The following is a 23,894-nucleotide window of genomic DNA, read 5'->3' on the forward strand; positions in this document are numbered from 1 at the left end:
AAGGGTGGTATCATCTGCATATCTGAGGTTATTGATATTTCTCCCGGAAATCTTGATTCCAGCTTGTGCTTCTTCCAGCCCAGCGTTTCTCATGATGTACTCTGTATATAAGTTAAATAAGCAGGGTGACAATATACAGCCTTGACGTACCCCTTTTCCTATTTGGAACCAGTCTGTTGTTCCATGTCCAGTTCTAACAGTGGCTTCCTGATCTGCATATAGGTTTCTCAAGAGGTGGGTCAGGTGGTCTGGTATTCCCATCTCTTTCAGAATTTTCCACAGTTTATTGTGATCCACACAGTCCAAGGCTTTGGCATAGTCAATAAAGCAGAAATAGATGTTTTTCTGCAACTCTCTTGCTTTTTCCATGATCCTGCGGATGTTGGCTATTTGATCTCTGGTTCCTCTGCCTTTTCTAAAACCAGCTTGAACATCTGGAAGTTCACGGTTCACGTATTGCTGAAGCCTGGCTTGGAGAATTTTGAGCATTACTTTACTAGCATGTGAGATGAGTGCAAGTGTGCAGTAGTTTGAGCATTCTTTGGCATTGCCTTTCTTTGGGATTTGAATGAAAACTGACCTTTTCCGGTCCTGTGGCCACTGCTGAGTTTTCCAAATTTGCTGGCATATTGAGTATAGCACTTTCACAGCATCATCTTGCAGGATTTGAAACAGCTCCACTGGAATTCCATCACCTCCACTAGCTTTGTTCATAGTGAGGCTTTCTAAGGCCCACTTGACTTCATATTCCAAGATGTCTGAGCTCTAGGTGAGTGATCACACCATCGTGATTATTTTGGTCATGAAGATCTTTTTTGTACAGTTCTTCTGTGTATTCTTGCCACCTCTTCTTAATATCTTCTGCTTCTGTTAGGTCCATACCATTTCTGTCCTTTATCGAGCCCATCCTTGCATGAAATGTTCCCTTGGTATCTCTAATTTTCTTGAAGCGATCTCTAGTCTTTCCCATTCTATTGTTTTCCTCTATTTCTTTGCATTGATTGCTGAGGAAGGCTTTCTTATCTCTTCTTGCTATTCTTTGGAACTCTGCCTTCAGATGCTTATATCTTTCCTTTTCTCCTTTGCTTTTCGCTTCTCTTCTTTTCACAGCTATTTGTAAGGCCTCCCCAGACAGTCAGTTTGCTTTTTTGCATTTCTTTTCCATGGGGATGGTCTTGATCCCTGTCTCCTGTACAATGTCACGAACCTCAGTCCATAGTTCATCAGGCACTCTATCTATCAGCTCTAGTCTCTTAAATCTATTTCTCACTTCCACTGTATAATCATAAGGGATTTGATTTAAGTCATACCTGAATGGTCTAATGATTTCCCTATTTTCTTCAATTTAAGTCTGAATTTGGCAATAAGGAGTTCATGATCTGAGCCACAGTCAGCTCCTGGTCTTGTTTTTGCTGACTGTATAGAGCATCTCCATCTTTGGCTGCAAAGAATATAATCAATCTGATTTTGGTGTTGACCATCTGGTGATGTCCATGTGTAGAGTCTTCTCTTGTGTTGTTGGAAGAGGGTGTTTGCTATGACCAGTGCATTTTCTTGGCAAAACTCTATTAGCCTTTGCCCTACTTCATTCCGCATTCCAAGGCCAAATTTGCCTGTTACCCCAGGTGTTTCTTGACTTCCTACTTTTGCATTCCAGTCCCCTATAATGAAAAGGACATCTTTTTTGGGTGTTAGTTCTAAAAGGTGTTGTATGTCTTCATAGAACCGTTCAAGTTCAGCTTCTTCAGCGTTACTGTTTGGGGCATAGACTTGGATTACCGTGATATTGAATGGTTTGCCTTGGAAACGAACAGAGATCATTCTGTCGTTTTTGAGATTGCATCCAAGTACTGCATTTCAGACTCTTGTTGACCATGATGGCTACTCCATTTCTTCTAAGGGATTCCTGCCCACAGTAGTAGATATAATGGTCATCTGAGTTAAATTCACCCATTCCAGTCCATTTTAGTTCGCTGATTCCTAGAATTTTGACGTTCACTCTTGCCATCTCTTGTTTGACCACTTCCAATTTGCCTTGATTCATGGACCTGACATTCCAGGTTCCTATGCAATATTTCTCTTTACAGCATCGGACCTTGCTTCTATCACCAGTCACATCCACAACTGGGTATTGTTTTTGGTTTGGCTTCATCCCTTCATTCTTTCTGGAGTTACTTCTCCGCTGATCTCCAGTAGCATATTGGAGAAGGGAATGGCAAACCACTTCAGTATTCTTGCCTTGAGAACCCCATGAACAGTATGAAAAGGCAAAAAGATAGGATACTGAAAGAGGAACTCCCCAGGTCAGTAGGTGCCCAATATGCTATTGGAGATCAGTGGAGAAACCCTTGTCATTAAAACTCAGCAAATAATCTGATTATTTCCCTTGGAATGAAATCAGTGGATCAAAGGACATGCCCATTTTTAAGACCTTTGTCTAGCATTATAAAATTGTCCACTGAAAAGGTTGTATTAAGGTATTTTATTTGTCATCAGTGGATTACCTGATACAAGATAAGTTTCTCCAGCACTGAGGAGTGTGTGTTTTGGGGGTGGGGCTGTAGCTAGCTTTCCATACTGGAAGATTGGACCTATGCCCCAACTGCTTCTTTCAGCCATTTCTGTATTTCTGGGTTTAATAATGGCAACACCCCAGTCTTGAAATGTAATGCCTCAATCTTGCACGAGTTTTGATATGTAGTTTTTATCGTCATTATTAGAAATACTAGAAATGCTTTTTAATTTTCAGTGTGATTTCGCCTTTGATTCATAGGTTATTTAGCATGTATTTCTCAATTTCCAAACATTTGGGAATTTTCTAGTTATTTTTTAAGTTTCTAACTTAACTATACTGTGATTAGAAAATGTACTCTGCTTGCAGTTCTTTCAATTTTGTTGGGTCTTAGAAATCCACTTCTGCAATATCTTGAGTTGTAATCCAAACGAGTATTTTGTGTGTGTGTGTGACATCACTTTTACTTGAAAGAATGACTAACAGACAAGCCACAGTTACCCAAACTTGAGTATGTGGCAGACATTCAATTAGAAAAATGAACAAATCGAGCCTGCTGCTTCCAGGGAAATAACTCACAGTAGTTGTTGCCGATGATGAAATTCAAAATTTTCAAGTGAAAATTAGAATTTTGGAAAACTTATATCTGCCACCATGAGCTTAACAGCTTCCCACGGCTTAAAGGGGTGTGTGTGCATGCGTGTGTGCATACACTCAGTCATATCCAACTCTTTGCAGCCCCATGGACTGTAGCCCACCAGGCTCCTCTTTCCATGAGTTTTTCCAGGCAAGAATACTGCAGTGGGCTGCCATTTCCTCCTCCAGGGGATCTTCCTGCCCCAGGAATTGAACCTGCATCTCCTGCATTGGATTCTTTACCCCTGAGCCACTTGGGAAGCCCCCCAGGACTTAAAGAGTGTTTCTAATGTAATCAGCAGTGATTTTTAATATCATGTAATCAAACATGTCAATATTAGGAAATTCTGCCTAATTCAGTGGACTAGTGTTTTTCGAATGACTAATGCATAATGTTTTGGGGGACTTCCATGGTGGCTCAGGTGGTAAAGCGTCTACCTACAATGCGGGAGACCCAGGTTCAATCCCTGGGTCAGGAAGATCTGGAGAAGGGAATGGCAACCCACTGCCTCATGCGGAGAGTTGACTCATTGGAAAATACTCTGATGCTGGGAGGGATTGGCGGCAGGAGGAGAAGGGGATGACAGAGGATGAGGTGGCTGGATGGCATCACTGACTCGATGGACATGAGTTTGGGTGAACTCCGGGAGTTGGTGATGGACAGGGAGGCCTGGCGTGCTGCGATTCATGGGGTCACAAAGAGTCGGACACGACTGAGTGACTGAACTGAACTGAACTGAATGCATAATGTTATAAAGTTATACACATAGGTAAAAGGTCTAGTCAAAGAAAAAGAACTTAGTAGTTGACCTAAAAATTAAAGTATACCTCCTGACTTATAAGTTATTGTTGTCAAGTATTTATATTTAAAATCAATCAATCTTCTCCTGGCATACCCCATCCCACCCCATTACCTGCTGCTGCTGCTAAGTCGCTTCAGTCATGTCTGACTCTGTGCAACCCCATAGACGACAGCCCACCAGGCTCCCCCGTCCCTGGGATTCTCCAGGCAAGAACACTGGGGTGGGTTGCCATTTCCTTCTCCAGTGCATGAAGGTGAAAAGTGAAAGTGAAGTCGCTCAGTCATGTCAGACTCTTAGCGACCCCACAGACTGCAGCCCACCAGGCTCCTCCATCCATGGGATTTTCCAGGCAAGAGTACTGGAGTGGGCTGCCATCGCCTTCTCTGACCCCACTACCTACCTCTCTCTATTTCTGAACAGTAACAGTTTTATATGATCTCTTTCTGGAGAGACTGAGAAAATAGTTGTTTTATACAATCATTGTTCATTTAGATTTACCTACATATTTACATTTTATGTTTTCCATGCCTTGCTGAATCTCTGAGTTTTCTTCATATTTCTTCTTCCTGAGGAATATTCTTTTATATTTCCTTTAGGGATAGGTATGCTCGTAGCAAATTATCTCAGTATTTTACTTATCTGAATTGTTTTTCCACCTTCATTCTGTAAAGATTTTTTTTCTTTTTATTTTAATTGGAGGCTAATTACTTTACAATATTGTAGTGGTTTTTGCCATACATTGACATGAATCAGCCACAGGTGTACATGTATTCCCCATCATTCTGTAAAGATTTATTAAGTGAGAAGAGAAGGTTATAACAGCAGTTATTTTGAGACACTTTTCCACTGTTTTCTGGCTTCCACTATTGCTACTGAAAGTCAGCTATCAGTCTGATAGTCCGTTGTTTTCACTGTTTTTGAGATTGTCTATGTTTCTTTGTTTCCTGCAGTTTTCAGTGGTATATAGCTAACTATAGATTTCTTTTTCTTGCTTGATGTTTAATGGGCTTCTCAAATCAATGGATTGATATCTTTAATCATCTCTGGCTAATTATCAGTCATTATATTTTCAGTATTGTTTCTGCTCCATTTTCTTTTCACTTTTTAAACTTCAATGAAATACATGCTGATTTTCAAAGTAATCTTTTACATTTCTTTTTTAATATAGATTTATTTATTTTAATTGGAGGTTAATTACTTTACAATATTGTATTGGTTTTGCATTTCTTAATCTCACTTTTATTTTTTCCATGTTTTGTCTCTCCTTGCTTCGAGCTGATTGTTTTCTAGTTCACTACTTTTCTCTTTGACTATCTAATCTGTTCAAATTCTTAATTTTTATTTTTTTCTATTCTTAAATTTCTTCTTGCTGCTTTTTCAGATCTATAGTGTCACTTTTGATTATTTCTTTCTTACTGAATATTTAAAATTCAGCTTTTATCTCCATGGTAAGTATTGGGGTTTTCCTATGCCACTGATAAGACATACGAGAATATATTGTATACTGCAATTTTCAAAATGCAACTCCTTATGTTTCCACCCTGGAGTATGAGATATTTTGTCAGAGCCTTACCCCTTGGTGGACTCTTCTGTGGTTTGTGAGAAGAATAGCACTTTCTCTCCTCTTGGATCACCCTGTAAATCTGCATCAGTGAAGTTGCTCAGTCGTGTCTGACTCTTTGTGACCCCATGGACTGTAGCCTACCAGGCTCCTCAGTCCACGGAATTTTCCAGGCAAGAATACTGGAGTGGGTTGCCATTTCCTTCTCCAGGGAATCAACCCAGGGATTGAACCTGAACCCGGGTCTCCCACATTTCAGGCAGACACTTTACCATCTGAGCCACCAGGGAAGCCCATCACTTCTATAGAATTCCCCAGAAGTGAAACCTCTTGCCTCCACAGCTGCCTTCTTTCCATAACCTCTCCATATCCCCAGGGCAGAAGCAGCTCTTGCTTCCCTCTTTGAGTTCTAATCCTTTCTCTGTTCTCATAGGTAGTTTTTCACTGTTTATGCTGTTAATTCTTTAACACTTAAAAAAATTTTTATTGGGCTGGCCAGAAAGTTTGAGTTTTTCCATACACAATATTTCATCTAGATTTTGTAGTTGTTTGTATCACCTTCGGAGGAAATGCTGATCAGAGAAATCCAGATTTGATCTGTTCTTTACAGTGCTCCTCAAAGAATAGTTCGCAAATTCTAGTCTACCAATCATTTACACTCTGTACTGAGATAAGAACAGAAATTGAGTATAAACATCTAGAAACTGTTAGAATAATTTATGTTGCTGTGAAATCACAGCATGTGGTTTTGTATGTTGTAAAAAATGTATTAGCTCTTAATATACTAGAGCGTGTGTGGGGAGAGGGGGCGGTGAAAGGTAGTCCTTCATCACAGTGGGGCTTCCCTGGTGGCTCAATGGTAAAGAATCCACTTGCAATGCAGGAGACACGAGTTCAATCCCTGGGTCAGAAGGATCCCCTAGAGAAGTTTATGGCAACCTACTGCAGTATTCTTGCCTGGGAAATCTCATAGACAGAGGAGCCTGGCAGGTCTGTGGGGTCACAAATGAGTCAGACACAACTTAGCAACTAAACCACCAACACCATCACAGTTAATTTGAGAAGTGCTTCTTCATACAAGAAGGTACTAGTCTCCTACGAGCCTTCTCTTTCTCTGCTTTTATAGAATACATTGTAGAGGAGGAAAGAAAACTTTCTCTATACTCTTATGTCAAGTACATCGGGCCTGCAAATTAAACAGACAAATGGCAAATTAACAGGAGAAAAGATTTTCATTTGCACATGGTGGGCAGTAGGGAGCGGGCATATGCATAGGAAAAAGTGAAACCCACAGAGACCCAGAGCCTTATATACCATTTTAACAAAGAGTGAAAGTGAAGAGACTAGACAAAGGAAGGAAGGGGGAGTTTGGGTAGCTAGGGTCGGAAGTAAATTGTAGGAAGGTAATCAGAAAATATGGTTAAAAAGAGTTATTTAAAAAGGTTTGTTACACAGGTAAGTGTGGTTTTCTTCTTCCTGGTACATGAGAGGGGAACACCTTTACAAAAGGAAATTTCTGTCACTTTAATAAAGGGAAATTAATGTCCCATTTTTAGGCAGAATGGAGGAGAGTAGAGTGTTTTTCTGTATCTGCTGATTTTCAGCTGCCTTCAGCTCAAAATAATCCTCTGCTAAAGTGGCATATTTGGGGCTGGAATATTTTGATCCCTTCCACATACTTACAGCCATACCTTGTCCCTCTAGACCTGTGATCTGTTTTGTTTGTTTGGAGCATTTGGTTTTGGTTAATTTTTAAATTTTTTATAAGTAATGCATGTTTATTACAAAAGTGTTAAAATTCAAATAGATGAAATGAGGGGCAGTTAAGATCATTGATAATCCCACCACTTTTGACAATTCAGAGTAAACATCCCATAGTTTTTCTCTGGGTTTAGTAAAGAAACATTCCCCATACTCTTCCATAGCAGGATTTCTTCTCTTTCTCATTTCATTCCCTCAGAATGGAACCAACTAATGAAATTCAGAGCATGCTTATTGAAGCTTCTTGGCAGCCTCAGAAACACCCTAAGATGGGAAGCCAAAGAGAAAACCAATAAGAGAAGCCTTATAATTGTTTTTAAAAGCATATTATCAAGTAAAGTTTGTCAAGAATTAAGACACTGAACTTTTTGTTCAAGATTATTATACTGGGATTGTATGTTTTATGAATATGTATATTTTAAGTTTCTATGATGAGTAAAATTTGCATAAAAGTATTTTTAGCTTTTATTTCTATATCATGAAATTTTAAATTAATGGATTGCCTTTTACTTTAATATCAATTAATGTTACAAATAACTAATCAAATAGCTTTAATAATAGAAAAATTACTTTCACAGTAATGACTTACTTTCAGACTAAAGCCTCAAAGAGCATGCATGCATGTTTTAAACATTACATAGGCGGTTTTGTTTGGTACCCCTGGTTATGAACCATTGTATTAAAAAATGTATAATAGCCAAAAGATCCCATTTATAATAGCAACTAAAAATATAAAATGCCTTGGGATAGGGAACCCAATAATCAATATTTGGAACCAATATGAAGAAAACCTTAAAATCCTAACTCAGAGACATAAAAGGTAACTGGTAACTGTAGCCCAGGGCAGTAAATGATTTCCATTTATTTCCCACTGACTGGTTCCCTCTTTAAGTGTTTGCCTCTCACCACCTTACTACCTTCTTCCACCCTTAGGATTTTTCCCCCTTTCAGATCCCTCCGAAAAGCCTTCTTCTGGCTCTAAGGATTCTTATTGCTTTATGATGCAGTCAGTTTAGCTCTCTTCTTTGCCCAACTCTTCTCTCATCTAAAATGCATAGTGCTTATCCTCACATTTCGCAATTAAAAAGGAAAAAGGCTAACCAAAACTCTAATTCCCTCACTATGTGTTTTTAGTCTTCACAAATCAACCATCCAAGCTTAAACTGCAGCCAGCTTTAAAAATAGTGCTTTTCTTCTCCCCACAACACAAAGAAATGAAAAATATTCAACCTCTCTAGTAATCAAGGAAATGTAAATGAAAGCATTTATGGGTGACTTTTTTTCCTCCTATCTGATTGGCAAAGATTAAAAAGAATAATCATCCTAGGAGAGGCAAGCAAGGTGGAGGAAAGAACACTTTCACACTTGGTAGTTGCGGAGTAAATTGTTGAAAGTTTTCCAGTAGTATATGTATCAAAAGCATTCTTTTCTATGCCTCTTGACCTAGCAACTCTGCTTGTAGGACTGTTGCAGGTGATCAGGGTTGTTCACATAGATGCATGATCACATTCTTTTGGGTTTTATTTCTGATGATGCAGAATAGGCCCTGCCATACTTCACAGTAGACTGAGCCATCATGAAAATTAGTTGAGAAAAGAATCCTATTGAGCATTGGCAAAAGTTCATTGGCCGTGAAATGAAAACTAGGTAAACTTGGTAAAGCTTTGTATAAATGTGAAAGTATTTTCATATAATATGGTCAACCAATCATTAAATATTTACTGTGTGCCTAGTATTCTGCCAGGTTTTGGGTGGGAATATGTTGAAAGTATAAAATATACTTGTTCTTTTAGAACTTCATGCTATGTTTGAACTGCTGAGCTTGAATATGTATATTTGTTCCTTGCACACTTAGTAGGTGTAGCTGTAGATAATGAAAAGAGCATCGAATATAGGTAGGGATTTGAATTCTGTCCCTGTCACATACATGTCTACTCACTTAAACAGATTATTTGAGAACATGAAGGATGCTGACCTCATGGGGTGATAGTAAGAATGAAGGGAGATAAAACAAGGAATGCTTTCCATGATGCTTGATGAATAGTAATATTAGTAATGATTATTAATTAATTAGTTATTGGATTTCCCTGGTGATTCAGTGGTTAAGAATCTGCCTTGTAATGCAGGGGACATGAGTTCCATCCTTGGTCAGGGATGCCCCGACTCGCAATGCCCCACTGTTTTGCCAGCAAAGGTCCGTATAGTCAAAGCTATGGTTTTTCCAATAGTCATATACAGATGTGAGAGCTGGACCATAAAGAAGGCTGTTGTTGTTCAGTCCCTCAGTCATGTTGCACTCTTTGCAACCCCATGGACTGCAGCAAGCCAGGCTTCCGTGTCCTTCACTGTCTCCTGGAACTTGCTCAAACTCGTATCCATTGACTCAGTGATTCCATCCAACCATCTCATCCTCTGTTGCCCCCTTTTCTCATCCTCAATCTTTACAGCATCAGGGTCTTTTCTAATGAATCAGCTTTTAGCCTCAGGTGGCCAAAGTATTGGAGTTTCAGCTTCAGCATCAGTACTTCCAATGAATATTCAGGACTGATTTCCTTTAGGATTGACTGGTTTGATCTCCTTGCTGTCTAAGGGACTCTTAAGAGTCTTCCCTAGCACCACAGTTCAAAAGCATCAGTTCTTCGGCGCTCAGTCTTCTTTATGGTCCAACTGTCACATCCGTACTTGACTACTGGAAAAACCATAGTTTTGACTAGAGGGACATTTGTTGGCAAAGTGATGTCTCTGCTTTTTAATACACTGTCTAGTTTTGTCTTAGCTTTCCTTCCAAGGAACAAGTGTCTTTTAATTTCATGGCTGCAGTCACCGTTCACAGTGATTTCGATGTTAAGATGGTTATGATGTCCTTTATAATTGGTATCTATTTTTCATCAAAAGGAGATTTAAATAATTTATTATAATCTTTAGCTATAAGTCAACTAAAAACTTAGTTATAATGTATTCACTTTCAATGTTTTCTTCCTGAAATTTTCTCTTTCCTTATCTTCTTTTTCACATCTCTCTACAGTATGGATGGAGCAGATCTGTGTTTTGAAATTGTAAAACGAGCTGATGCTGGTTTCGTATACAGTGAAGCTGTTGCCAGGTATGTAATTTGTATCAACTTCCCAAAGTAAAGATAGAAGTAAAAGGGAAATCACATGAAGCGTCCTGCTCTTTGAATGACAAGCAGGCTGCCACTCTTTCTTACAAGGAGCATCTCTTAATGTGCCTTAGTGGAACCAAACAGTGACTGGAAATACAAAATATTAAACAGTGAATTTATTTATATGGATTTAGAATTTAACATCACCACTGCCATCTTTTCCATTTCTGATGACTTTTATACAAAGAGGAATTTTATAAGTCAGGAACTATGTAGAAGGAAACTTGGGGGGTTTTTGGTGTGTGTTCGATTTTTGCTTTTTAGCAGATGTGCCTCGTTAGTTTTTCAGTTTGCCTTTTAGTGATAGCAGATTGTTTTGTGACCAGTTAATCTGAGAAAAAGCATGGAACAGCAGAAGAACAGAAATAACAGCACAGTTTTTCTGCTAAATATATTGGATCTCCCAATCAAGTAGTCATCATTGTTCCAAGTGGAGGAGTTCCTACTCAAAATAAAGATTTAATATGAAAAATCACAGGAGCCACGCACTGGGTCACTTGCCTATAGATTTGGAGCAGTACAGCTTTCTGCTTTGGTGACACTCAATCATATCATAAATACCTGCTCCAATAAGTTGCCTTTTTAATACATGGATTACAGCAACCCTCTTTAGTCATTAACCGTGGTATGTTAAAGGGTTCAAACCTGTAAGTATTTATTAAAACTTTCTACCACTTGGGAAATAGTTACCATTAATGATTATAACATTCTCCCTCCTACCATTCTTTTTATAATTATGGCACAATGGACATATATGGCTGAAAACAGCTTAGGGACTACTGTTGCTAAGTCGCTTCAGTCATGTCCGACTCTGTGTGACCCCATAGATGGCAGCCCATCAGGTTCCCCCGTCCCTGGGATTTTCCAGGCAAGAACACTGGAGTGGGTTGCCATTTCCTTCTCCAATACATGAAAGTGAAAACTGGAAGTGAAGTCGTTCAGTGGTGTCCGACTCTTCGCAACCCCATGGACTGCAGCCTACCAGGCTCCTCTCTCCATGGGATTTTCCAGGCAAGCGTACTGGAGTGGGGTGCCATTGCCTTCTCTGACCCCCATGCAACTTTAAGCTCAGAGTTACTTGACTTTCTTCAAATTCTTTGTGTAGTCTTCTCCTGACTGAACAGCAAGGGCCCCCATTTCGGGAGGTGGAGCAGCCATAACTATAACACAAGATAAAGAATATACTAAATTTTAGGTAGCTGCTATTTTCTACTCCTGGAGCTAGGGAGAGGAAGCAAATGAGAGTTTATATATATTAACTTTAGTTCCTTCTTTTAACTCCTGATTTATTCATGGTAGAAATGAGGCCAAATATCCTTTCTTATTTTGTGCCATGTTCACTAAAAATATATTCTAGGGTTTTCTTTTTTTTAATCCCATTTTGCTTTAGTATTCTTATCACAAAAGTTTTTATTTTGTATTGTATTTTAGAATTAAAAAACATTCTTTAATAATCAATGCTATCTTGATTTTTCTTATGGCATAGTGGTATGCCACTTTCTCCTACCAAATGAAACCCTCAGATTTTGCATAGCATTATTCATATTTATTTCTTCAAGAATTAGAGTTTTGTATTTTCCCATATTGTTATCTTTCAACAGCAGTATCAAATAGGGAAAACTAAATATTCTGAACGTTGATTTTATAAAACAGTGAAACTTGTTGGAGGAAGATGACTTTTTCCTTTTTGAACCACAAAGACACTGGAATACCTGGCAGATAGGCTATCAGAGTTGATGTTAAACCACTACTGCTTTTACTCTGTTCCGTACTCATCCATTACTTTGCCAACAAAGGTCGATCTAGTCAAAGCTAAGGTTTTTCCAGTAGTCATGTTTGGGTGTGAGAGTTGGACTATAAAGAAAGCAGAGCACCGAAGAATTGATGCTTTTGAACTGTGGTGTTGGAGAAAACTCCTGAGAGTCCCTTGGACCACAAGGAAATCCAACCAGTCCATCCTAAAGGAAATCAGTCCTGAATATTCATTGGAAAGACTGATACTGAAACTGAAACTTCAGTACTTTGGCCATCTGATGTGAAGAACTGACTCATTTGAAAAGACCCTGATGCTGGGAAAGATTGAAGGTGGGAGGAGAAGGGGACGACAGAGGATGAGATGGTTGTGTAGCATCACCAACTCAATGGACATGAGTTTGAGTAAACTCCGGGAGTTGGTGATGGACAGGGAGGACTGACATGCTGCAGTCCATGGGGTCACAGAGTCGGACACGACTAAGCGACTGAACTAAACTACTCATTCCTATTACTTTTCTTTAACTTTGAGCCTGTCTCTGCCACTGTGCTAGGTGTTAGAACATAAAGAATACCAGTGTTGTAGAGATGATGTCATAGAGTGAAATGACTGGAGGTCTCTCACAATCTTGAGATTATAGGAAAGTTAGATGTTTATGTACATCAAGATGAAAGTCTGTTGATTTTTAAAATCTACCTATATTGCTGTTAAAATGGTGACTTTGTGAAAGAAACTTACCAGAATGGACCAAAGAAAAGAGTAATATTGGGATCAATAAATGGCACTGCAAAGAGAGAGATTTGGCAAAAGTTATTAAAACCCTTCCTAAAAATGACAATAGGGAGGGACCTCAGCAAGTTTGATTAGGTATGTCCCCTATTGCAGAGTACTAGTGACCATGTAACCAAGGGCACATAGATCCTTCCTTTGGTTTAGAGCGTTCAACCAGATGACTTCTACCTTCCTTCTCTCTGATCCTATACTCCATTGTTGGGAAATGCAGCTTGTATCAGTTGTTCTAGTGAGACCAAGTGAAAGAAGACTCAGACAACAAGTAATCATACTGATAGTGTTGTTTTTCTCCAACTGGCTGACCTTCAAGAGGAGTAGCAAGGCATGACATGAAAGAAAACTGCATTGAGTCCTTACAACCCAATTACTGATTACCTCTGTTTTTCAGAGGTGATGAGTTGTGGAGTAAACTAACACACAGGATCAGATTATCAAATCAAACTCTCACAAATCAGAGAGATATTCTTCCCTAGCACCAGGCTTTACTGAACAATTGTAAGGATACAGCCAGTCAAAAGACCCAGCTGAAGCTGAGCGAGATCTGGGCCTTTTAAGGGCAGCTCTTCACTTCTTCCTGCATCAGAAAAGCACCGCTGGCCCAGAATAGATGAGGTCTCTACATGAGGTCTGTGAGATTGCACACACGGAGGGGAGCATTTCCATTATGAAGCATCTCCATTGTGTATCTTGGAGAGTGGTATAGCTTATACGCCATCCTCCACGAAGCCATTGATGCCTCAGGGATGACCCTGGATTCTTTTTATGATAGGCAGTCCTTAGCCAGGGACATTCTGTTAAGGGAATTCCAGAGATAAGCTTTCTTCAGCCTTTATTTTAAAGTTTGGAGAATGAAAGATCTGGATTTAAAAAATATATATTAAATAAATACTAACCAATAAATAATGCTAAGTATATTGCATTTCTGTGTCATGGCTGGTTGGGAAGGAAAAGGGGAAAAATGAGAAAGGAAGATAGTAGAAAGAAAATGATGGATATGTAGGGAACAAAATTCAGAGGAAGAGAAGATGAAAAAGACCCTTAAAGAAAAAGAGACAGAATTGTAAAGTAAAAATTAAAAATAAATTAATTAATTAATTTAAAAAAAAAGAGAGAAACAGTAGGATTACAGAAGAACTTTAGAATTGAGAAAAGAAGTCGAAGTAAGTTTTCAAGTAATACTGAATGAACTGCTCTTGTCACAACCAGTGGCTGGTTGACCCTGTTAGCACTTTTAAATGCTCACTCCTCCTCTGTTCTTCTCCTGGACCCAGTGCAGAGCCTCGGTGGACCCTGCTGGCCTTGTGAGGAGTTTGATTTTCCTAGGACGACTTCAGCCCAGAAGGAATCTGCTTTGTTCAAGGATACCCCATCTAATACTTGATTATGTTGCAAAAAGAAATTGTAGGCATAAGGGGGTTCTCTCTTGTTTGTTCTTAGAGCTAAATGGAAATAAGACAGCTAACCAGCCTCTGCTGGCAGATGAAAGGCTCTACCCTTGAGTTAGAATTCTTTGTGTACTTCTGAGCACTGCTCACTTAATAGCAATCCAGAGTAACTAAGTAAAATTAACTGAGTGTCAGAGAACTGTTATTTATTTTTTTCATATTTTAAGGTTGAACTTTTAGTTTGCAGAGCTATTTTACCTATGAGCTGTGTGAATGTGTGAAAATTCCTTTGACTTAGATATCTTAGAAAATGTAAAACACATTATTTCTTCATAAAGCTCATTAACTTATGCATCTGCCAACTTTTTCATTACTAAGCTGTGCATTCCACCAATCTTGTCTGCTCAAACGAAAAGTGTCTGTGGGCAGCGAGTATGAACGTGGGAGTTACAAACTAGGGACATTGTATATTAAGTTTTAAAAATAAAAGTTTTTTTTACAGTTCTAGATTTCTTTTGTTTTTCTACAGTCATTACATGAGACAGATACTGGAAGCTCTACGCTATTGTCACGATAATAACATAATTCACAGGGATGTGAAGGTAAGTCATTTTTATTACTAACTTTAATATTTGTGAATAGATGTTGACTTATAGCAATGATAGTAATGAGAAATTTTTCTTTAATGTTTTTATGAAGAACATCTTAAAGTTAATTTTACTTACAAATAAAAATTTGTTGAACTGGTTTATATTTGGAGAGTTTAGTAATTCTTAATAGGAACAATTTTTTATCATTTCCGTTTCCTTATTTTTATTAAAATGTACATGCATTCTAAAATTCCATTATTCTTTCTTTATCATTGTGTGTGTGTGTGTAAGAGAAGTGTGAAAATCTAGCAAATAGGAAGAACAAACAGTATCCTGCACTAAGTTAATTGAGGGGAAAATGAGAATTTGGTTGATATAGAATAGTTCATCACACTTACATTTCTGTAATGTTGCGATGTAGAATAGTCAGCATTTTATTTTCTTTGCAGAGAGTTTTGAAACATAATCTGAAGTCATAAATTATAATACAGTTTGTACCCTTAGGAATATGAATATTACCATTATTCAGTCTTTATGCCTGTTAGATCCCAGTATCAATTCATGAGAGCTGTCAGTTCCTGGCTCATTATGGTGTCAGGCAGAACAAGGAAGCATGAAAGAAAGGAAGACATGGCCCTCCTGCTCACGCCCACCCCCTTTCAAGGCCTTGAGTCACTGAGAGCCCCTGCGCTCTCTCTGGCCCTGTTGTCCACTTTCACATGCTCCTATTTTGTCACTGGTTTCGCTCTAACCTATAGCATCTGTAGGTACAGAGCTCTTCTTCTCTCAAGAAATAACATCAAAGCCCTGGCTTCTTCAGTGGACTTTAATGGTTAAGAAAATTAAGTAGAATTTAATTAAATTTTCTATAACATCTGAGAAATTTTAACTGAAATTCTGGTGGTTAAAAGCTGAGGGAAAGCATGAGCAATTCCAAACCCATCTAGTGGAATGTTATAATAGCAATGGAAAAATCACTGGAGAAATGTACAAAATACACATTAGTGTAAATTGGTTGTAAAATATCTTATTCTTTTCAAATGTGGTGATAGAAAGCGATATTGTTATTATCTCCACTCAACATTTTAAACAACTCGGTGGATACATAGCACTTTTATAAGCAAGTATTCTTCAGTTATGCAAACAAAGAGAGTGAGAAGTGTAGAAAGATAAGGGGGGTGGGGAATGGCCAGTGATAGCAATAATGCCGTGTTATTCTTTTGCATTTAATTAATAGAAGAAAATGCATATATACAGAATGAACTGTATCTCCATAAATGACAATCTGCGGGAGTTCCCTGGTGGTCCAGTGGTTTAGACTCCACACTTCTACTGCAGAGGGCATGGGTTTGATACCTGGTTGGGGAACTAGGATTCTGCATACCACACAGTAAGGCCCCCCAAAAAAGATCATTTGAAAACTTAAAATATGTAAAACAGGGGGATTCTCTGATAGCTCAGTGGTAAAGAATCCACCTGCCAATTTAGGAGACATGGGTTCTACCCCTGGTCCGGGAAGATCCCACATGCCATAACTACTGAGCCTGTGCGCCATGCAACTAAGCCCGTGCGCCACAATTACTGAGCCTGTACTCTTGAGCCCACATGCTGCCGCTGCTGAAGCCCATACGCCCTGGAGCCCATGCTCTGCGACTAGAGAGGCCGCTGCAGTGAGATGCCTGCACACTGCAACTAGAGAAAAGTCTGCGCGGCAACGAAGACCCAGCAGGGCCCCAAATAAATGAATACAATGTTTAAAAATACGTAAAACAAATTCTGAGTTCATATAGTAGCATTGTGTTAAAGACTGTTGCTCAAGAAGCAATTTTTTAAAATTGAGATATAGTTAACATTTAGCATTATATTAGTTTCAGGTATACAGCATAATGATATATGTATATATTGTGACATGATCACCACAGTAAGTCTAATTACTCTCTGTCACCATGCAAATGTACATTATAATATTATTGACTAGTCACCAGGCTGTACATTATGTCTCATGACTTATTTATTTTTGTGATTGGAAGTCTGTACCAGTAACCCCCTTCACCCATTTTGTCCCTCCAACCCTCTTTCTCTCAGGCAACCACCATTCTGGTCTCTGTGTCTGTGAGTTTTGTTTTGTTTGTTCATTTGTTCTGATTTTGAGATTCAGTGGATAACTGAAATCTTATTTGTCTGTCTCTATCAGACTTACTCAACATAATACCCTCAAGGTCCATCCACTTTGTCACAATGGCAAGAATTCATTCTTTTTTATGACTGAGTAGTATTCTGTTGTGAGTGTGTGGGTGTATATACACACACACACACACACACACACAATATCTTTATTCATTTCCCCGTCAATGGACGCTTAGGTTGTTTCTCTCGGCTAATGTAAATAATGCTGCAGTAGCGTGGGGGTGCAGATATCTTTCTAAAGTAGTGTTTGTGTTTTCTTCCGATAAGTACTCAGAAGTCAAATTGCTCAATCATTTGGTAGTTCCTGTTGAAAGTGAAAGTCACTCAGTAATGTCCAGCTCTTTGCGACCCCATGGACTACACAGTCCATGGAATTCTCTAGGCCAGTATACTGTTGTGGGTAGCCTTTTCCTTCTCCAAAGGATCTTCGGAACCCAGGGTTCAAACCCAGGTCTCCCACATTGCAGGCGGATTCTTTACCAACTGAGCCACAAGGGAAGCCCAAGAATAGTGGAGTGGGTAGCCTATCCCTTCTTCAGTGGATCTTCCCAACCCAGGAATCGAACTGGGGTCTCCTGGATTGCAGACAGATTCTTTACCAACTGAGCTATCAGGGAAGCCCCCATATGGTAGTTCTATTTTTAGTTTTTTGAGGAACCTCCATACTGTTTTCTAGAATGACTTCACCAATTTACATTTCCACCAATAGTGTATGAGGGTTCCCTTTCTTTCTACATCTTTACCAACACTTGTTATTTCTTACCTTTTTGATGATAGTCATTCTAACAGGTTAGGAGGTGATCTCTCATTGTGGGATTTGCATTTCCCTGATGATTAGTGATTTCGAGCATCTTTTCATGTACTTGTTGGCCATCTGTCTTATTTGGAAAAATGTCTGTTCAGATCCTCTGCCCACTTTTTAAATTGGATTGTTTTGGATTCTGTTACTGAGTTGTAAGAAGCAATTTTATTTTGAATTCTGTTCTTGAGAGGTAATTATATCAGCATCATATGAGAAATAATGATGGACAACACACTCTACTGTAATACTTTCAATAATATAGTCAGTCAGCTTTTTGGTTGGCCATGGTATAATGACAATCCAAAACCAAATACAATCCCTAAGTAGTTATGTTTGAATACTGTGCTTCAGCTTTCATTTATATTCTGATTGATTTATTCAACAAATATCCAAGTACCTACTTCACACAGTATACTGTGTTTAGAGCCCTAAAGGCATTATGGTCTCAGTAGACAGATGAGATACTGTATCTGTTACCAGCTACTACAGATCAACACATAGTGACTTATAGCAATCACCATTTATTTGCTTTCAGTTCTGCAGCTGGGCAAAGCTTGAGGAGGACTGCTCAATTTTGGCTCACAGGCTGTTGGCTAAGGTAGCATGGCTAGTATCCACAAAGGCTTCACTCACTTTTCTGGCATCTCAGCAGAAGTAAATAGAACAGCTGGAAGCTGGCTAGGCCCTCTTTGCAGTCTCTCATTCAGAACCTCTCTCTCTCTCTCTCACCTCTTCATGGCCTCCCTTTCTAGCAGGACAGTGTCTCCCGGCACCAAAGGAGCAAAAATGAAGCCTCAACCTAGAATTGGCACCATGTTATGTCTTCTGCCTTCTGTTAGTCAAAATGTCACAAGAGTAGCCTGGATTCAAGAGGAGGAAAAACAGGTTGCGCCTTTTAGTTAGAGGAGCAACATATGTGCACAAGGATAGGAGAACTTGTTCACGGCCATCTTCACAGATAGGCAAAACAAATAATTATCATCCAAGGTATGGGGTGGGAAATATTAAAAGGCAGAGTCATAGAAAATTCACGGAGAAAGTTGCATTTGAGCCTAGTCTTGAGTCATGGGGGAGTTACAACAGGATGAGAGGACGTTTCAAGCAACAGGAATAGTGTAGGCAATGGCTCAAAGTTACTGTAATAAATTTTACTAAGTTTATTATATCTAAAGCACATGCCAAATAGTTTTGAGGAAGCATCCAGAAACATGAACTTCCCAGGTGGCAATGGTAGTAAAGAACCTTCCTGCCAATGCAAGAGATGCAGGTTTGATCCCTGGGTCAGGAAGATTCCCTGGAGGAGGGCATGGCAACCCACTGCAGTATTCTTGCCTGGAGAGTCCCATGGACAGAGAAGCCTGACAGGCTGCAGTCCATAGGGTTGCAAAGAGTCGGACACGACTGAAATGATTTAGCATGCACACACACATCCAGAAACAGTCTAAGGAAGGGAAGAGAGAAGTGATTCTCAAACTGCATGTTAAGAAGAAACCACCAGAAAAGGCACCATTGTTGAATTGGGAAGCAGACTCTCAACACAGGACACATTATTGTTGATATTTTTTATATTTCAGTATCTGAAATCTATACATTTCATATGGTAACTATAGTGTTCACATTTAGCTAATTGGTAAATTGAGATTGGGTTCATTTTTTTTCCTAAGACATCCATCCAAAAATATATATTGAGTGCCTATTGTGTGTCTGGCACTATCCTAGGAACCAGAGCTACATCATCAGACAAAACAGACCAAATCACTGACCCTGTGGAGCTGACTTTCTAGTTCAGGGAGACAGACACTGATCACTGAGCATAAATAAGTCAACTGTATAGTAGGTTAGAGATGTGAAAAGGACTACAGGGAAGAAAAAAAAAGAGCAGCCAAAGGGATGAGGACTGCTGGAGAAGGGGTTGCAGTATTAAATAGGGTGATGAAGCAGGCCACATTGAGTAGTTGACCTCTGGCAAGGAGAGACAGTGGGCTAACTGACACCAAAGGAGGAGGATTCTGGGTAAAAGAAAGGCAGGAGCATAAGTGGCCTGTTTGAGCGAGAGCAAGGAGGCCAGTATGATTGAAGCAAAGTGGGCAAAGGGGAGACTGGATAGTAGATGAACTTAGAGAGGAAAGGAGGGGAGGAGAACCTTTAACCTTTACTCTGACAGAACTGAGGATTCACCAAAGAGGTTTGTTTTTTTTTTTTTTATTTATGTATTTATTTATTTTTAATTTTTACTTTACAATTCTGTATTGGTTTCGGCATAGATTGACATGAATCCACCACAGGTGTACATGCGTTCCCAAACATGAACCCCCCTCCCACCCCCCGCGGGACAACATCTCTCTGGGTCATCCCCGCACGTCAGCCCCAAGCGTGTCATATCCTGCATCAGACATAGGCATTTCTATTCTTACATGATATTATACATGTTTCAATGCCATTCTCCCAAATCGTCACACCCTCTCCCTCTCCCTCTGAGTCCAAAAGTCCGCTATACACATCTGTGTCTTTTTTGCTGTCCTGCATACAGGGTCATCATTGCCATCTTCCTAAATTCCATATATATGTGTTAGTATACTGTATTGGTGTTTTTCTTTCTGGCTCAATTCACTCTGTATAATCAGCTCCAGTTTCATCCATCTCATCAGAACTGATTCAAATGTATTCTTTTTAATGGCTGAGTAATACTCCATTGTGTATATGTACCACAGCTTTCTTATCCATTCATCTGCTGATGGACATCTAGGTTGTTTCCATGTCCTGGCTATTATAAACAGTGCTGCAATGAACATTGGGGTACATGTGTCTCTTTCAATTCTGGTTTCCTCTGTGTGTATGCCCAACAGTGGGATTGCTGGGTCATAAGGCATTTCTATTTGCAATTTTTTAAGGAATCTCCACACTGTTCTCCATAGTGGCTGTACTAGTTTGCATTCCCACCAACAGTGTAGGAGGGTTCCCTTCTCTCCACACCCTCTCCAGCATTTATTGCTTGCAGATTTTTGGATCGCAGACATTCTGACTGGTGTGAAGTGGTACCTCATTGTGGTTTTGATTTGCATTTCTCTAATAATGAGTGATGTTGAGCATCTTTTCATGTGTTTGTTAGCCATCCGTATGTCTTCTTTGGAGAAATGTCTATTTAGTTCTTTGGCCCATTTTTTGATTGGGTCGTTTATTTTTCTGGAATTGAGCTGCAGGAGTTGCTTGTATATTTTTGAGATTAGTTGTTTGTCAGTTGCTTCATTTGCTATTATTTTCTCCCATTCGGAAGGCTGTCTTTTCACTTTGCTTATGTTTTCCTTTGTTGTGCAGAAGCTTTTAATTTTAATTAGATCCCATTTGTTTATTTTTGCTTTTATTTCCAGAATTCTGGGAGGTGGATCATAGAGGATCCTGCTGTGGTTTATGTCGGAGAGTGTTTTGCCTATGTTCTCCTCTAAGAGTTTTATAGTTTCTGGTCTTACATTTAGATCTTTAATCCATTTTGAGTTTATCTTTGTGTGCGGTGTTAGAAAGTGATCTAGTTTCATTCTTTTACAAGTGGTTGACCAGTTTTCCCAGCACCACTTGTTAAAGAGATTGTCTTTACTCCATTGTATATTCTTGCCTCCTTTGTCAAAGATAAGGTGTCCATATGTATGTGGATTTATCTCTGGGCTTTCTATTTTGTTCCATTGATCTATATGTCTGTCTTTGTGCCAATACCATACTGTCTTGATGACTGTGGCTTTGTAGTAGAGCCTGAAGTCAGGCAAATTGATTCCTCCAGTTCCATTCTTCTTTCTCAAGATTGCTTTGGCTATTCGTGGTTTTTTGTATTTCCATACAAATCTTGAAATTATTTGTTCTAGTTCTGTGAAAAATATCGCCGGTATCTTGATAGGGATTGCATTGAATTTGTAAATTGCTTTGGGTAATATACTCATTTTCACTATATTGATTCTTCCGATCCATGAGCATGGTATATTTCTCCATCTATTAGTGTCCTCTTTGATTTCTTTCATCAGTGTTTTATAGTTTTCTGTATATAGGTCTTTAGTTTCTTTAGGTAGATATATTCCTAAGTATTTTATTCTTTTGGTTGCAATGGTGAATGGAATTGTTTCCTTAATTTCTTCTTCTACTTTCTCATTATTAGTGTATAGGAATGCAAGGGATTTCTGTGTGTTGATTTTATATCCTGCAACTTTACTATATTCGTTAATTAGCTCTAGTAATTTTCTGGTAGAGTCTTTAGTGTTTTCTATGTAGAGGATCATGTCATCTGCAAACAGTGAGAGTTTTACTTCTTCTTTTCCAATTTGGATTCCTTTTATTTCTTTTTCTGCTCTGATTGCTGTGGCTAAAACTTCCAGAACTATGTTGAATAGTAGTGGTGAAAGTGGGCACCCTTGTCTTGTTCCTGACTTAAGGGGAAATGCTTTCAATTTTTCACCATTGAGGATAATGTTTGCTGTGGGTTTGTCATATATAGCTTTTATTATATTGAGGTATGTTCCTTCTATTCCTGCTTTCTGGAGAGTTTTTAACATAAATGGATGTTGAATTTTGTCAAAGGCCTTCTCTGCATCTATTGAGATAATCATATGGTTTTTATTTTTCAATTTGTTAATGTGGTGAATTACATTGATTGATTTGCGGATGTTGAAGAATCCTTGCATCCCTGGGATAAAGCCCACTTGGTCATGGTGTACGATCTTTTTAATGTGTTGTTGGATTCTGATTGCTAGAATTTTGTTGAGGATTTTTGCATCTATGTTCATCAGTGATATTGGCCTGTAGTTTTCCTTTTTTGTAGTATCTTTGTCAGGTTTTGGTATTAGGGTGATGGTGGCCTCATAGAATGAGTTTGGAAGTTTCCCTTCCTCTGCAATTTTCTGGAAGAGTTTGAGTAGGATAGGTGTTAACTCTTCTCAAAATTTTTGGTAGAATTCAGCTGTGAAGCCGTCTGGACCTGGGCTTTTGTTTGCTGGAAGATTTCTGATTACAGTTTCAATTTCCGTGCTTGTGATGGGTCTGTTAAGATTGTCTATTTCTTCCTGGTTTAGTTTTGGAAAATTGTATTTTTCTAAGAATTTGTCCATTTCTTCCAGGTTGTCCATTTTATTGGCATATAATTGCTGATAGTAGTCTCTTACGATCCTTTGTATTTCTGTGTTGTCTGTTGTGATCTCTCCATTTTCATTTCTAATTTTATTGATTTGATTTTTCTCTCTTTGCTTCTTGATGAGTCTGGCTAATGGTCTGTCAATTTTATTTATCCTTTCAAAGAACCAGCTTTTGGCTTTGTTGATTTTTGCTATGGTCTCTTTTGTTTCTTTTGCATTTATTTCTGCCCTAATTTTTAAGATTTCTTTCCTTCTGCTAACTCTGGGGTTCTCTAATTCTTCCTTTTCTAGTTGCTTTAGGTGTAGAGTTAGGTTATTTATTTGACTTTTTTCTTGTTTCTTGAGGTATGCCTGTATTGCTATGAACTTTCCTCTTAGCACTGCTTTTATAGTGTCCCACAGGTTTGGGGTTGTTGTGTTTTCATTTTCATTAGTTTCTATGCATATTTTGATTTCTTTTTTGATTTCTTCTGTGATTTGTTGGTTATTCAGAAGCGTGTTGTTCAGCCTCCATATGTTGGAATTTTTAATAGGTTTCCTCCTGTAATTGAGATCTAATCTTAGTGCATTATGGTCAGAAAAGATGCTTGGAATGATTTCGATTTTTTTGAATTTATCAAGGTTATATTTATGGCCCAGGATGTGATCTATCCTGGAGAAGGTTCCATGAGCACTTGAGAAAAAGGTGAAATTCATTGTTTTGGGGTGAAATGTCCTATAGATATCAATTAGGTCTAACTGGTCTAATGTAACATTTAAAGTTTGCGTTTCTTTGTTAATTTTCTGTTTAGTTGATCTGTCCATATGTGTGAGTGGGGTATTAAAGTCTCCCACTATT

General features: G+C 38.7%; 1 protein-coding gene across 9 annotated transcripts in view; it reads left to right on the forward strand.

Annotated features, from left to right (window-relative positions):
* CASK (calcium/calmodulin dependent serine protein kinase) overlaps positions 1-23,894 on the forward strand; it is a 392,189-nt gene that overhangs the window by 183,873 nt on the left and 184,422 nt on the right. For 8 of the 9 annotated variants that reach the window (XR_005725457.1, XM_040266154.1, XM_040266155.1 and 5 more), the window contains exons 4-5: positions 10,299-10,376; positions 14,896-14,968. Coding sequence is in view for 8 of the 9 variants with exons in the window: in XM_040266154.1 (XP_040122088.1) it covers positions 10,299-10,376; positions 14,896-14,968 (151 nt within the window). In the remaining variant the exon portion in view is untranslated. Of the gene's footprint in view, positions 1-4,870; positions 4,877-10,298; positions 10,377-14,895; positions 14,969-23,894 lie in introns of those variants that run through there. The other variant, XM_040266162.1, reaches the window with a different exon arrangement.

The sequence above is a fragment of the Oryx dammah genome, unplaced genomic scaffold (assembly GCF_014754425.2).
Source record: "Oryx dammah isolate SB20612 unplaced genomic scaffold, SCBI_Odam_1.1 HiC_scaffold_23, whole genome shotgun sequence".
Classification (NCBI taxonomy): Eukaryota; Metazoa; Chordata; class Mammalia; order Artiodactyla; family Bovidae; genus Oryx; species Oryx dammah.